Consider the following 15,760-nt stretch of genomic DNA (forward strand, 5'->3'; position numbering starts at 1 on the left):
TTGAAACTGGTGGTCATAATATAAGCCTATAGGATCACTTCTTTATCCAGGAAATTCCTGAGTTTCAGTGTCCACCCAAGTAACATGCCTGCACTCCAGTACACCACCACAAATAATCAATCAATCAATCAATCAATCAATCAATTTTTATTTACATAGTGCCAAATCACAACAAAAGTCATCTCAGGGCACTTTCCACATAGAGCCAGAAGTCCCCCAGCAGTCTAAGCCTATAGCAGCATAACTAAGGGCTGATCCAAGGTGAGCCTGGTCGGCTCTAACTATAAGCTTTATCAAAAAGGAAAGTTTTAAGCCTACTCTTAAACATAGAGAGGGTGTCTGCACCCCGGACCGAATCTGGAAGATGGTTCCACCAGAGAGGAGCCTGATAGCTGAAGGCTCTGCCTCCCATTCTACTTTTAAAGACTGTAGGAACCACCAGTAAGCCTCCATTCTGGGAGCGCAGTGTTCTGGTGGGATAATACAGTACTATGAGCTCTTTAAGATATGATGGTGCCTGACCATTAAGGGCCACTACACTACACCACCCAATACCACCATTAAAACTTGAAACTGGACAAGTTTCTCTGGCTGCTCTGCAGGTGAATGTACAATACAGTATTTCTCATAATTCTAGACAAGATGCAGTGATGAAAAAACATCAGTAATAATGTTTAGTATCTTTAAAAACAAGCTGGTTCATATTGAGTGACCTCGCCTTGGATATTCAAAGCATCAGCCTGAACTGGTGACTCAGCATCAACTTGCAAAATTTAGATAGAAACAAATAAATTCAAAATTAAAAACTCACAAAATGAGTTAATGAAATTTTGACACTGAGGAAGACTTTTGTCTGATGTATTATCTAACAGTGGAGCACATTTTCACTCATTTGCTATATTGAAATATGCAGTTTATTGCAATAACCTCAGTGACAAGCAGTAAATCCGACCTTAAACCATCCCCACGGGTGACACTACAGACATTTACTCCATACTCCAAACACAACCAGATGGTGAACAGATCTAAACAAACTGCTATTTATGTCCGGAGTATGAATCAAACTCCATGTAAACATACACATATAGTTATAAATGCTTTCACATAGTGAGGAAAGGGCACACGCTTCAGTCACATTTCCAAACTCGGACCTGCAGGAACATTCCCGAGGCTCAAGTTGTGTGTCAAGCGTCTCCGCAGTATAACACCCGCCCAACTCTGACAGAACTATGAGCTTGACCCCCAACATCACACTCCGCTGCTACATTCCTAACATGACTTAAATGCCATCATCTCCGCTGTCTGCACCTCACGCAAACCTATCACCACCATTCCCCCCGGCCTTCAGTCCTATAGTCTGACCAGCTACATGCTTACGGCTCCGTTGACACCTTTACAGTCAGTTGGTCTGATGGTTATCACTGCTTAAGAGTTAACTAGGAGATCAGTAACTCCGGTGCTTTTGTGAATGTAATGATTGATGTAATATTATTCACTTGGATATATTTAGTCTTCAGGTTTTAGCTTCTGATTTGTTTTCCACATGGATCTCTGTTTCTATATCTGTTGCTATAGACTTGTGCATTAAAAGATTAAAACTTTGACTTCCATGAAAATAACCTTTTTATACCTGCCCTGGTACTTTATTGAATGATTAGCTTTTTTTTGTTTTTTTTTTACAAGTCAGCAATTTCCTAATAGTTTCTAAATAGTTTCCTAAACTTTGGTACTAATTATAGAAAAAATAACAATTTCCTTGAAGAAAAGTTTTAAGGTAAATGTTCATTCTTTAATTATTTGTTATTGGAAGTCTTAGTTTCCAAATATGTTCAATTGCATGTTATGGCAGCTGCTGGTTTACAGTACTGGTACCTTTTTATTTAATTCTGTTAGTAATGTAGAACAGGTGAAGCTTGGATGAGTAACATATCTTTAAAACAAAAACAAAATCAGATGCCTTTGACTTAAAACAATAAAGTCTTTATTATTAAAGCTCGTGATCCAATACTGGATTGTTCAGTTTTAAACAATTTTGGTTTGTAACCTTTTAAAATCGAATCCAATCAGGGATCAATGATAATACTTGTCTGCCTGATCGCTTAAAAGTCAAGTAGATCTTCATCAAAGTGTCAGTCAAATATCTGCTGTATTCCCAGAATCTTAGTGTCTGTGGAAACGAACAAGATTCACTCGAGATTAACGAGTTAAACTGCAGACTGCTTTTTCTCTATTGTTAACGACATGAAACTCATTTGATTAAAGCATTGATGATTAATTATTGAACTTACAGGCTACCTAGAAACCAAAGTCTGATATATCTTATTCCTCTGTGCCATAGACCTCCGTTGTTGGTCGACTATTAAAAACACGTCAATTAGTGGGTGACATGTTCCCTCATTATGAAGTGTTTGGTTGCGTTACTTTGATTAGAAACGGTTCCAAAGATCAAGTTTTCAGTCTCTGGACAGTAGCTCCATGTGAGGCATGTGCAAGAACGCGGTTCTAATTACAGTGCTTCATTAGCTTGTTGTGCTACATATCACAACCTCTTGACTTTGTACTACATTGTACTTCATTACAAAGTCAAGAGGCTGTGATAGCACAACAAACTAGCTACTTTCCGGACGCAGAGACCATGATCGCTGTTATTAGTCTTTGGAGGCGTTTCTAAACAAACTAACTTGCCCAAACTCTTTGTGATGAAGTTAATATGTCACTGTTTCAGTCTCTGTAGAGCAGCTAGCTTATTGTGCTACATATCACAACCACTTTGTAATGAAGTACAAGAGGTTGTGATACGTAGAACAAGCTAATAAAGCTCTGTAAACAGAATCATGTTACCGCACTACTTTACACAGAACTACTCTCTGGAGACTGAAAACATTATCGCTGTTATTAGTCTTTAGAGCCGTTTCTAAACAAACTAACGTGACCAAACTCCTCATAATGAAGGACCATGTCACCCAGCGCAGCGGTGTGACTCATTCATGTCCTTTAAATAGTTTTTGGACAACAATGGAGGTGTACGGAACAAGATATATCAGGCTTTGGATACATACACAATACTTGTTAGTAGCATGAGTTCATTGTTGTCTTTGCTGTGCACATGAGATTTGTTGTCAATAAGAAAAACAGAAAATCACCAGCCTTATCTTTTAACAACAACAAGATAGATCTTTTAACTGACTGAATCTTAAAATGGGATTTAGTTGAACCACCTGCAGTTTCCAGTATAAATACAAAAACATTACAACATTACAGGTGGCATTTTTGCTCAGGTAAATTCCCCCTTAAGAGGAATAAAGTAAGAATGCTTTTGAGCGAGTCACAAGGTAATGTCATCCACATAGAAACTCAGCCAAATTCCTGCCTACCTGAAATCATGCCCAAACATTTTTATAGCATCAAGTGTTAATATGAGAGGGCCTTCTGTGGCCAGAGAAAAGTCTGGAAGCCTTTTTAAGTTCTCGAAACAGCAGTCCAAGATGAAACGCTAACCAGGCCAGCCGGTGATTAGGTGATATTTATAGACGGCAGAAATGCGAGCTTGTTAAGCACTTTATTTGGAGCAATAGTTAAAAGTTATATCATAGTTTCACTGGTGGTTTCTATCTTTTTAGCCTGTTTCTGAACCCCTAAGAGTCTGGATGCTGCAAGTTCATCGTACCTTTGATTTTGTAATTTTGTGAAAATCCAGGCTGGGCTGTTTTTCCACTGCATGGCTGTGTTAAATGTCTTTTTATGTTCTGTGAAGTTATAAGTGAGAAACTTTCAATGCAAACTAGAAAATGTCGAGGAACTTTGCTTTCAAGGTTGGATGATCGAAAACTTTGGTCCATCTTACAAATTCAGGTAAACAGGAGTTCCTGCCAAAATTAAACTTGTGTATTTTATACCTGAAATTTGGCACTCATGGGCATCTCAAGATGATTACTTTATTTCTTGTTATTCTTGAGAAAACCTCAGAAACATCAATATTTAAAGATGGCTGTTGGATTCTGCTTTTCTCTAGGAGCCAAACATACCTTAAAAACCCTTGAAAAACATCATCTTCTTCATCTATCCACAGGTGAACATAAAATCAAGGGGACATTAGAGGAGACAAGCTGCCTAAATATACCTAAAAGTAAGTGGTTACAGCAGAGGTTTTAGTCTATGAGGATCAAATTGTGCTGTTTTAAAAGAATGACTCATTCAATGCCTATTAAAACTTGACAGGAAAGGATTTAAGGGGGTTTTAAGGGGGTGTTCTCCAAGACTGTGTCCCTAATTCGAAGTCTGTTTTGGGTTTCAGCTCAACAACTTCGTTCTCCGTTAGCTTGACAACCTTCAGCTTGGTCCTGTGTTCGGAGGTGTCGGGCAGCTGTGGAGGAGGCTCTGCTGGTTATTTACTTTGCCGAGACGAATCTCCACAGATAAGATCTGTAAGTGAAGGCGGCGGCGGGGAGACGCTAGGATTTGATTTGATGATTTGCTTTCCAATTTTAAAGTTGGTGTCATTTGTGAGAAATTTGTGTCTAATTGGCGATGGCACATTAGTGTTTGACACATTATAAGTCCTGAAGACACATGGACATCTCAGTTAATAGGATTTATTTTTGTCAACACGACACATTTCTTGAACAGACTTTTGAATAAAAGTTATGAAGTGTGATGCAAATTACTGTCAAGAATAATGTATAGCTGGTGTTGGGGTCAGATTGGTGGCTTTTGATTAGACCTTTTCAAAAATGTTTTTTGGGGTAAATCTGGTTCCAAGTTTGGCAAATCAGGTTTTGAGCCAGACCTGGATAATCAGTCAAATCATCATTCTTTTCTGTCTTCACAAATCTGAAACCTGGTTTAAAGAGTTATTAGGGTCTAAATGAGGAGTGTAACAACACAAAATCAGCTAATTTTCTTTAAATTATGTGTGGACTCCAGCATGAGAACAACAACTCTTAATTTGCAGTTCGTGTATCCAGTACAAATCATCACTAGAACTCTGTTGTATGGTAACTGCTCTCTTCATGGACGACATGTTTTTAATAGTTTTTGGACAACAGTGGAGTCTACAGCACAGAGGAATAAGATATATCAGGCTTTTGGATACACACACAATACTTGTTAGTAGGATCATTTCATTGTTGGTTTGGATCCAAACATGAGATTTGGTGACAATAAGAAAAATATAGAAAATCACCAGTTAAATCCTTTAAACTTTGGCGTCTTGAAGGTATTTCTCACAGATGTTAATAAACCAAAAAACAACCCCAAAACACAGAAATTACCATTCTGTCCAATTACTTGATCAGTTCTGTTTTCTTCTGGTTGAGCTTTTCAACTCATCAGTGGTTCTATACTGAATATCAATCACCATCATCCTTTTCCTCCCTTTTATAGTGTCTTGGTGGCACCGAGTCCTAAAGTGAAATCAGGCTCCTCCTCATCGACGTCTGATTTACAGGATGAAGCTGGCAGAACATCATGATATTTCAGGAGCTTGTTGGCCGATTGGTCTGAGGATCCAGCATTTCCATAAACAGGAGCTCCATATCCATATCTGAACCCTCATATATATACACCCCAGTGTGATTTCCTCCCAGTGCCAGTGGCTACTGCTGCTCTCCTCCTCGTCTTTCCGTCTCGTTGTAGGTGAGGCCGCTTTCCTTCTCTTTCTTCCTCCTCCTTCTCCTCCTCCTCTCTGTACATGCCTGAGTGGAAGCTGGTAAATTGATATGAAGCTGCTGCTTCATAGAGACACTTAGAGTCGTTTTGGGGAGACTTGTTGGTGAAGTGTTAAGGTGATGAAAGTCCTGACCTCTGGGGTTTGTTAATAAGAGGAGGGAAATGTGATCCAGGGTGAAGGAGAGGGCTAATTACTGAAGATTGCGAGTTTGAACATTGTATTTAATGAGCATGAGGCTGTGGATGCTGTTTTGTCTGCTTAAGGATTTATATTTGTACAATTATAATCACTGAGCCTCAGTTCTGAAGCATTTGGCTGGTTTAGTAAGTCAAGACGGATTATTATTTGAATAATTTGTTAAGTTTAGAAATTGTATTCCTCTGCTTAGCTTATTTTAGCTCTGGTCTTTGCTTGAGATCTTTTGGCTTTGAGAGAGGATGATCAGATTTCAGGTTTCAGAGAGTACACTGTAAAAAATATTAATCTTATCCATCTAAACATTTTAATGTCATATTTAAGCAATCACAACAAAATTTTGAGGTATTTCCACTTGTTCCGAGTTCAGTTTCTCCTTTACATTCAGGAATTTTCTAGAAATTTGAGTCAAAACAAGAGAAAGGACAGCTGGTTGTTTAAATAGCATCGTGAAAATAACGTTGAAACAAGTTGGCTTTGTTGTGGAAACTTAAATTTTGCATGGATTTTTTAGAATTATTTTTTACAGCTGTTGGCTGGTTTGGAAAGTTTAGAAATGTGATCTTTGCACCGGGATGTTTTACAGTGCATTCTTTTCTAAAGCATTTAGAAACTTGATCTCTACACTCTGACATTTCTAGAGCTTTGATCTGCAAAAAAAAAAAATAAAATTAGAAGATAAAATGACAAAGTTTTTTACAGTTTTTACAGTGTATTCTCATTTTTTAAGTCTAACTTGGCGAGTGTAGAAATGTGATCTCTATACTTTTTTTTCTGGATGTCTCTGGAACTTTGGTCTGGAAAATTGAGAGATATTTTTTTTGTTTATTTTGTGCTGAGAAAAAAAAAAAACAAGCAAAGAATTGAATCCAGTTAATCTGATTCTTTTATTGAGTCTCTGTCTCTGTGTTGAGATATTTCTAGTCTGCTTCGGTCATGTCTCAAGATTCTGGCTTAATAAGATGGAAAACTAAAACCTTAAATTATTTTTAGGAAAAATAACTTGTGAAATCTGATTCTTGGACTGAGTTACTAGTTGAGACGGATTTGTTTTTGTGGGGTGTGTATGTGGGTGTGTATTATTGACAGCCGGGTGTTTGGCGGCTAACGTGCTGTTGCTGCACATTTCTGCTGGACGGATTCTCATCCATGAAAGGAATTGAAGTGTTAACTCCCAGAGGATATTTGGTTTTGAACACCTGTAAAGGAGCTTATCGCGGAGCGTCAGAGGTGACATTTGACCCCCGGCAACTCTAAACTCCAAACTTAGCTCTGTCACCACTCAGCCGCTCATCAACTGTTATAACAGATCACATTTCATGCAGAGGAGGGTCTGAATCGCTCTGATATTTAAGCAGCAAGCAGATGATTACATTGTTTATTACGTACTTTGTCTCAATGAGTTTTTCTTCTGTTCTGTGTTTTTTTTTTTTTTCTTCAAACAGGTCGTGAAGAAAAAAAACCGCCAACATGTCTGAGTAAGTGTTGCTTCTTGATTATTGATTTTCTGAGTGTAAAAAGATGTTTTGCTGTGTTTTACATGTTAAAACTGAAACATCATAGAAAACAAACCAGTGTCAAAGTGTTAAAATGTGAAAATCAAAGTTATATTTAAGTTAACGAGTATTAGCAGTAAAATATACTCAAGTAGCCAAAATAAAAGTACTTATTGTGAAGAACAGAGATTCGTTTTGAGTGCAAACGAATCTGCAGGTTTTGAGATTTTCAGGTTTCCCAGTTTGAGAAGAAAAGGAGGTAAAGAAAGAGAAGAAAGAGGGTGGAAAGGAAGAACAATTGAAAGGAAAGAAGTGAGGAAACAAGGAAGAAAAGAAGCAATAATGGAGGAATAAATAAATGTAAAGAGAGAAAGGAGGAAAGAAGGGGAATATAAATGAATAAATAAATAAAAATGAAACAAGAAACAAAGGAAAGGAAAAGATGGGAGGAATGAAGAGAGAGAGAAAGAAATGAAGAGGAGGAAAGTATGGAAGAGAAGATGAAGGCAGAAGTAAAGAAAGAAGGAAAGAATCACAGGAAAGAAGTTAGAAAGGCAGGAAAAAAGAAGGGATGAATGAAGAAATAAGTACAGAAGGAAGAAATGGAGAAGAAGAAAGAAAAAGCAGGGGGAAAGATGGAAGGATGGAAAGAAAGAAAGAAAAAGGGAAAGGAAATGAGGAAATAAGTGCAGAAGGAAAGGAGGAATGGAGAAAAGAAGAAAGAGAGACTGAAAGGAGAAAGAAGGAAGAATGAAAAGAAAGAAAAAAGGAAAGGAAAGAAAAAATAAAGGAGGAATGAAGAGAGACAGAGAAGAAGAAAGTCAAGACAAAGATGAAAAGGAAGAAGGGAGGAATGGAGAAAGAAGAAAGAAAGACAAAAGGATGGAAAGGAAGAAAAAAGGAAGGCAATGAGGAAATAAGTACAGAAGGAAGGAAGAGAGGAAAGAAATAAAGGCGAAAGAAGGAAGAAAAAAGAAAGTAAAAGAAGGAAATAAGAAAGGAATGAATAAAGAAAGTGAATAAAGACCATTAACACCATGAAAAATGACTTTTAAACAAAAATCATGAACCTTCATCAGAAAAAGCAAAACGCCATTAATGAAACGAGTTCAGCTGATGTTTCATCATCATGCAGCAGGATGTGAACGTTTAGATAAACGACAGATTAATGTAGAGGAATAAAAAGACTTGAATCGGCATGAAAGTTATGAGAAAAATGTTGACTCCAAATATTTGTACAGTACAAAATAATATGAACATTAACACAAGATTGATATATAGTAATATATATATATATATATATATATATATATATACAGTATATGAGGGCTGAACGATTTTGAAATAATATCTAATTGCAATTATTTTGACTGATATTGCGATTGTGATGTCATTTGCGATATATCATTATACTCATCTTCATTGAAGACACACATTAAAATGATTATGATGTGATTTTTGGCCAGTTTATCTCTGCAGTACGATGATATTTCATTTAAAATGGTATTTTGACATTGCAATTTGAAAATTGTTCAGCCCTGTAGTAGATCTTATGCATGTATTTAATGTGTGTGTGTCTCAGGTTGTGGCATGTTTATTATTATGTTTATTATGATGTTTATTATGATGTTTATTATGATGTTGATACATAACGGGAAGCAGGATTTGTTCTGTTCTCCTTCTCCGAGGAGTATTTTTAATGTTGAGAGCTCATTAAGCTTTTAGAGTTGAACTCGTTAAAGTAAATGTTCCTTATTTCATCAGGAAGAGCCTCGCCTGTCCAACAGTGACCACGTACTCGGTTTTCTTTTGGTTGCCGTGATTTTTTTGTGTCGTCCTCTTTCGATTTGTGGTCGCTGAGCCTCTACTCGGTTATGATCGGTCTCTGCTTTCTATTTCTAACAGTAGAGAGATATTCTGCCAATTCATAATCTCTTTTTAGGGGCCTGATAACAGTCTAATCTACTTTGGATTTTTAGTTTTTATAATTTGGTTGACGCTGGTTTTAGCAGTGTTGAATTGACTCTAACAATGTTTCTGCTCTTTCCAGACATAAAAAGATGACTTCCAGCCGCAAGCATCACCTAAAGGTACGACAGCGTCTGTCGATCGTCTGCCGTCTGTCTGAGTTTGATTGATCGGCAGGTTTGCGGCTGCTGATACAGATTTCAATATTTCAGAAATGAAGCAGCTGCTGATTTATAACAGCTGCTGTGGAAAAGTTTGATTACCTGCTTTTGCCGAGTAGAAAACTAAACATCTTTTTGTCCATGAAATGCCTGAAAAAATGTAAAATTCCAACCTTAATATCCCGAAAACTAAGCTAGTATATTTAAATATTTTGTTTTATTCCACCAAAATCTCCAAAATATTCTGTTTATTATCATAAATGACAAACAAAAGCATCAAATATTCACATTTATGAAGCTGGAATCAGTTAAATTTTGTCAGTTTCTGCATCAAAATAGGACAATCTGTCATCTTTTGTATTTTGATTTGAGTCATTTTTTAAGTAAAAAAAATGTCCAAATTCTCTGGTTTCAGCTTCTTAAATGTGAATATTTTCTGGTTTCTTCAGTCTCTATGACAGTAAACTGAATATTTTTGGATCATCTTGACGTCATCTTGATCTTTGGGAAACATTGATCCACATATTTCACCATTTTCTGGACCAAACAACTAATTTATTGAAAATAATCGACAATCATAATGAAAATAATCATTTGTAGGACTGTCATCAGCACTATAAATGTTGTGGTTATGTGATGAATACTAAAAAATGGAGCAGACATGTTGTTTTCCTAGTAAATCTAAATAAAGTCTCTGTTGGTCTTCACCACAGCTGTCAGACCTGAGACAGTTTAAAGCTCCGAGGCGCCACCTGCTGGTGGAAACTGTCAAACACACAGAAGGTGTTTCATGGTGTTTTTTGTTTTTTTTAAATAATTTTCAAAGCAAACAGGAAGCTGCTGATGCTGGAAAACTTGGATTGAATACGTTTCCAAACTTATTTTTCCTGGAAACAAGTTTATTTCTTATGAACACAGATGTCCAGACCTGCAACCAACGATATATCTGTCGATTATTTTCTCAATTAATTGATTAGTTTGGTCCTTAAAATGTCAAAAAATTCAAATCAATGTCGGTCACTGGTGCCCAAAGCCCAGAGTGACGTCCTCGAATGTCTTCTTCTCCACAAGATATTCAGTTACTGTCACAAAGGACTAATAACCAGAAAATATTCACATTTTAATAATAATAATAATAATAACTTTATTTGTATAGCACCTTTCATACAAGAAATGCAGCACAAAGTGATTTACAACAAAAATTACATGACATGGAACATAAAAGAACAAATTTGGACTTTTTTAAAAATCATTTCTGCTTTTTGCTTCATCATGCAGCAAACAGGAAACACATTTCTCACTCTTCCAGTTACAGAAAATGTTTAAATAAATACCAGATATTTTGAAATTGTTTACATATTGATGTGGTCGCTGCTGTCTGTCTTTCAACCACAAACTGGAAGTTTTAACTGTACCAGATTATATGTTTGCTGATAATTTAATTACTCTCCATCATCGTATTTTATACGCTTTGCTTTTGTTTTACACTCTACTGACCCGAGATCATATTAGTGTCCCTTATGATGTTCAGTTACAAGTTGACAGGAATTAAATTTATCTTTGATTCCTGTTTTACAAACATTTAAGCAGTTAGCAGTGAGGAGGTGAAGGGTCATTCTGACCTGATGATATATAGACCGAGATATATTAATATGGCCAAAACAAGATGAAGGATGTTTTTTAAAAAATAACTTAAGCGATAAAAAAGTGACTGTGCTGAGGATATGATAAAAAACAGTAACGTTTTAGTGTTATTTGTTAACATTTACAAATCTTTATAGAATTTCAAACATGTGAAATCTACATGTTTGAAATTCAAACCACATTTTTTGGAGTTTGACACACTGAATTTTGTACGTGTGATGCCAAATTTTACATGAAAAACATCTTTAGATCATCTCTTTGCGAGTGGACTTAAGTGAAATTAAAATAAAAATCACAACAAATCTTCAAATCCAAAATAAAAACTAGTGAATGACATGAATGAAATCATTATAAACCAACATTGCAGGCAGGTTTTTTTTGTTGTTTGTTTGTTTGTTTGTTTGTTTGTTTCACTGACTCTCTGTTGACTCTCCTTGTTTCCTGCAGAGTGTGATGCTGCAGATCGCGGCGGGCTGGATCGCACAGGAGGAAAAAGACCTCGTAGCTGCCAAGAAGGCCTACATGGATGAGAACTGTCCCAAACCCACCACGACTGGAGACCACGACGCCCTCGTTGTGAGAGACGCTACAACTTCAAATTTAGAGTCATATGCTGGAGATTTATCACTTTCTCTCTATCAGATTCTCTTTAGCTGATGCATCGGTGCATTGTCGTCTTATATTACACAACAGAATTATCATTTAACCTAAACTTAAGCCCAAAAACCTGAGCCAACATAGCTGAGGTACAGGAATCGTTCAGTCGTCCTACTTAACTTCATTTTAATGTTTTTTTATGCAGATGATGTTTCTTTTTATTTGACTACTGACTGTTGTCGTTATTATTAGGCAAGGCAAGTTTATTTGTACAGTTTCAACAAGACAATTCAAAGTGCTTTACATATAACATAAAAAGCATTAAGAGAAGGAACATGATGCAATATAAAAAGACAAAAAAGACACAGTAAAATAGAATAAAGCCGATTAAACAGGAGACCAAAAGTGCAGCTACAGTACAGTGAAGATATGAATAAATAGTGGTGTATTTGATTTAATAAAAGGCAAACAGGGACATCTTAACCCTCCTGTTGTCTTCCTGTCAACCATGCAATTGGCTCAACTGTTTCAGAGCTATGAGAGCAGTGATGTGATTGGCTGAGAGAGTATTTATTAATCACCACACCTGCTGATCTATATTCACCTTCACTCAGCCCTTTTGCACGTTGCGCTGCTGCACATAAATGAACCAAAACAACAGATGTGCATGATGACCCGCCGCCTTGCGCTCGTTGTTGCGTTTGCACAGTTAAAATAGGGCCTTTATTTAACTTTATGCTGTTTAAAGTTTCTTTGTATTGTGGTTTTTGTATTTTATCTGCATTATTTTAACCTGTTTGTTAGTTTTCCTGGTGAACATATGTGCAAAATGTGTTATGTGTAGGTTATATTTATGAATAGAATAAAACCAAACCAGAACATATAAGAGCAACAGTGAGTTTTGATCAGTAAACAAACATCACACCTGTCTGTTTCCTTCAGGATGTCTGCAGAAAGCTCGGCGCCAAAATCGACAAAGTGGATGAAGAGAGGTACGACATGGAGGTCAAAGTGGGCAAAGCTAAGAAAGAGGTACATGTCCTCCTGCTCTGTGTGTTTGTCATTATGGTAAACAAAGACAGCTGTTACTGTCGACTGCTAAAAATGATTCAAACTGAATGTTGAGAAAAAAATCCTCCTTTTTTTATTTGTACACAAAAGCCAACAGACCAACTGACAGACTTTAGCTCAGACTCAATAATCTCCAGTTCTTTCTGTGATTTTCCTCTAATTTCTCTCTCAAATTTAAAATATCATCTCCAGAACAAACGTACACGCAGATTAAAATCATAAAAAATACTAATTAAAGCTGTTTCACCTAAAAAATCAGTGTTTCTCCGACGATGTTGGGTGAGCACCGGACCTCCTGGAGAGGCTGTTAGCCGAGCTGCTGCTAACGTTTGCCCAGTTTATTTCTCTGATAACTTAAGATCCAGACGTCCAATGACTAAAATCCTTCTTCCAGCTAAAAGATATAGTTAAAAACCACCTAAATTTATCATGAAAATGTGGCTTAAAACTGAATAAAAGTCAATTTATAACAGATTCTGTGGAACAACCACAACGCCGATGTATTATCTTGTATGTGTGTAAGTTACTCTTTGGTAGACGCCATTGTAGCGGACAAACACAGCGCCGCCGTATGCATCTTGTACGTGTTTACTCTTTGGTAGAGGAGGTATGAAACGGTCCGTTACTTTGATTAAATTACAGATTTCTCTGGGTTTGAACATTGTTGGAAACATTTGGGATAAGTACACAACTCAACAAAATATATAACATAGGTCTAGTTGTTTTTAGACATTTTAATGTGGAATAATTACATATTATAGCTTTAAACTGCTTGGTCGCTCTTAGATTGAAGAGCTGAAGATCAAAGTGGTCGACTTGGCTGGAGTGAAGAAACCCGCTCTGAAGAAGGTACGCATGACCGCCGACGCCATGCTGAAAGCTCTGCTGGGCTCCAAACATACAGTCAACATGGACCTGAGGTCCAACCTGAAGCAGGTGAAGAAGGAGGCAAAGGAGGAGGTGAGTCGCCGCAGCGGGAAGGTCAGACAGAGTAAAGACAGAGTCGAATCAGAGAGTAAAACTGTTGACTGTGTGTTTGTGTCCTGCAGCCTGCAGAGGCGGTCGGCGACTGGCGTAAGAACATTGAGGAGAAGGCCGACAGGAAGAAGATGTTTGAGACTTCCTAAAGAATTAAACTCTGCTCCTGTAGTTGCTTTGGGCTGTTTGCACTTTTTATGGAAATTTTCATTGAATTGAAATTTTGTTTCATTAAATCTGTAAGTTTCAGCTTGGTCTGTTATTTTACGTCTGCATAGCTAAGAAGTGGTTTAGATGTAGTTTTTCGAACCTCAGCAGAAGCGTTTCATTCAGACCTTTATTCTGTCGTGTGACTTCCTGTTTCACTTTTGACAACTTCCTGCTCTTAGTGTTTTTGTAATAAATGTGTTTTTGTTTCCTACATCTGCTGTCATGAGATATTCTGTCTTTGACTCAGTGACGCACACAACACTGCAGACAAAGTGAATGACACACTGTGATCAAATTTAAGTTCACTTTTTAACATTTAATCTTGTTCTTCTGTGTTCGTTTTTTGTCAAACGTTAAAGCAACGCTCGCCTCAAAACAGAACTCATGCTTGTTTTTTTGATATTTAAAATGACTTCAGTGACCTTAAAGACATTTAAGTGAAAGTTAATGTTCACAACTTCTCCACTGAAGTTGAAACATCTTCTAATTAAACAGTTAAGAAACCAAAATCATCATGTTGTTGTATATCAAAGTTTAGATTATTTTTATTCTGTATTTGACAGATTTATGTTAATTAATCGTTCCTGAACATTATAATAGCACGAGTCCTGTTTGGAAGTGAGTTCTAGCTTTAATGAGGTTGTGTTGTTACACTTTGTTGTGTTGTGGATGTCAGTGAGAGACGAGACACAATATCCATGTTTCCATCCAGATTCATGTGTTCAGGGAGCTGTGAAAAGTGTCCTTGTTTAATACTTGTCTTGACAGCTTCAGGAAAATACTAAAATACTGCTAAATTCAAAGTAAGGATGCAGTTTATGAGTATTTTCCTCTTATATTAATCTGGCAATTATTTTCTCGATTAATCAATTGGTTGTTTGTGAATGGTGAAAAATGTTGATCACTATTTTCCAAAAGCCCAAGATAATGTCCACAAAATGTCTTGTTTTGTCCACAACCCAAAGATATTCAGTTTACTGTCATAGAGAACCAAATAAACCAGAAAATACTCACATTTAAGAAGCTGGAATCAGAACATTTTGACTTTAAAAAAAAAAAAGACTCAAAATGACTGATTGATTATCAAAATAGTTGGCAACTAACTGATTAACCGACTAATCGTCGCAGCTCTAGTTCAAATGATGACATTTCAGGATAAAAAATCAATATATCTCCGATAAAATGGTCTAAATTCAAAGTTCACTCGCTTTTTCCAGAGCTTTCAACTGTGTGGCACAGTCATCTTCAGCCCTCTGTATGTACAGAATAATCACCTGTTATCATTCAGTGAAGAAGGCTGTGGGATACAGTCAAAAGCTCCGGAACAGATAGAAAGTCAACCTTTACTTTAGAATAATTGATCACAGATTTATGTTCACAAGGTCCAGAATGAAGCTCAAATCAATACACATTTCTTTACATTATGTTATTTTATATCTATCTATATCTGTATGTATCTTTTTAATCAGACCAAATGCAATTTTACACCGCAACTTTTTAGTGTAATTACAAACTTAGCTGTTTTTTGAAAACTACCATTACAACAAAGTACATTTGTTTCTTTTAATTATAATAATTATAATCTTTTATATGTGATAACGAGCTAAACAGATTCAGAAAATTACTTTTTGTTTTTCTCTGATTAATGTCTTCAAATCATGAAATTACATATTTTTTTGTTCTGTAACACAGAACAAACAAACAAACAAAAAAAAATCTAAATATCTATGATATTTTGAGCTCCACTCAAGGTTCAGCTTTTTCTGGAGCTT

At 36.4% G+C, this 15,760-nt stretch overlaps 1 protein-coding gene across 1 annotated transcript; it reads left to right on the forward strand.

Moving 5' to 3' along the window:
• The first annotated feature begins 4,326 nt into the window (after nt 1–4,326).
• Nucleotides 4,327–14,199, forward strand: LOC122985382 (troponin I, fast skeletal muscle-like). The gene is made up of 8 exons (XM_044355992.1): nt 4,327–4,424; nt 5,383–5,634; nt 7,309–7,341; nt 9,410–9,449; nt 11,580–11,708; nt 12,672–12,761; nt 13,587–13,760; nt 13,850–14,199. Exons 3-8 carry the CDS (start codon nt 7,334–7,336, stop codon nt 13,925–13,927), a joined length of 519 nt encoding a protein of 172 aa, XP_044211927.1. The 5' UTR covers nt 4,327–4,424; nt 5,383–5,634; nt 7,309–7,333; the 3' UTR covers nt 13,928–14,199.
• The last annotated feature ends 1,561 nt before the right edge of the window (nt 14,200–15,760 follow it).

This window comes from Thunnus albacares, chromosome 7 (assembly GCF_914725855.1).
Source record: "Thunnus albacares chromosome 7, fThuAlb1.1, whole genome shotgun sequence".
NCBI lineage: Eukaryota > Metazoa > Chordata > Actinopteri > Scombriformes > Scombridae > Thunnus > Thunnus albacares.

What these genes read in the sequence shown, in the direction of transcription:
- LOC122985382 (XM_044355992.1), top strand. An exon ending in GCCGCAAGCATCACCTAAAG is followed by an intron (nt 9,450 to 11,579) that starts GTACGACAGCGT and finishes TGTTTCCTGCAG; the next exon opens with AGTGTGATGCTGCAGATCGC. An exon ending in GAGACCACGACGCCCTCGTT is followed by an intron (nt 11,709 to 12,671) that starts GTGAGAGACGCT and finishes TGTTTCCTTCAG; the next exon opens with GATGTCTGCAGAAAGCTCGG.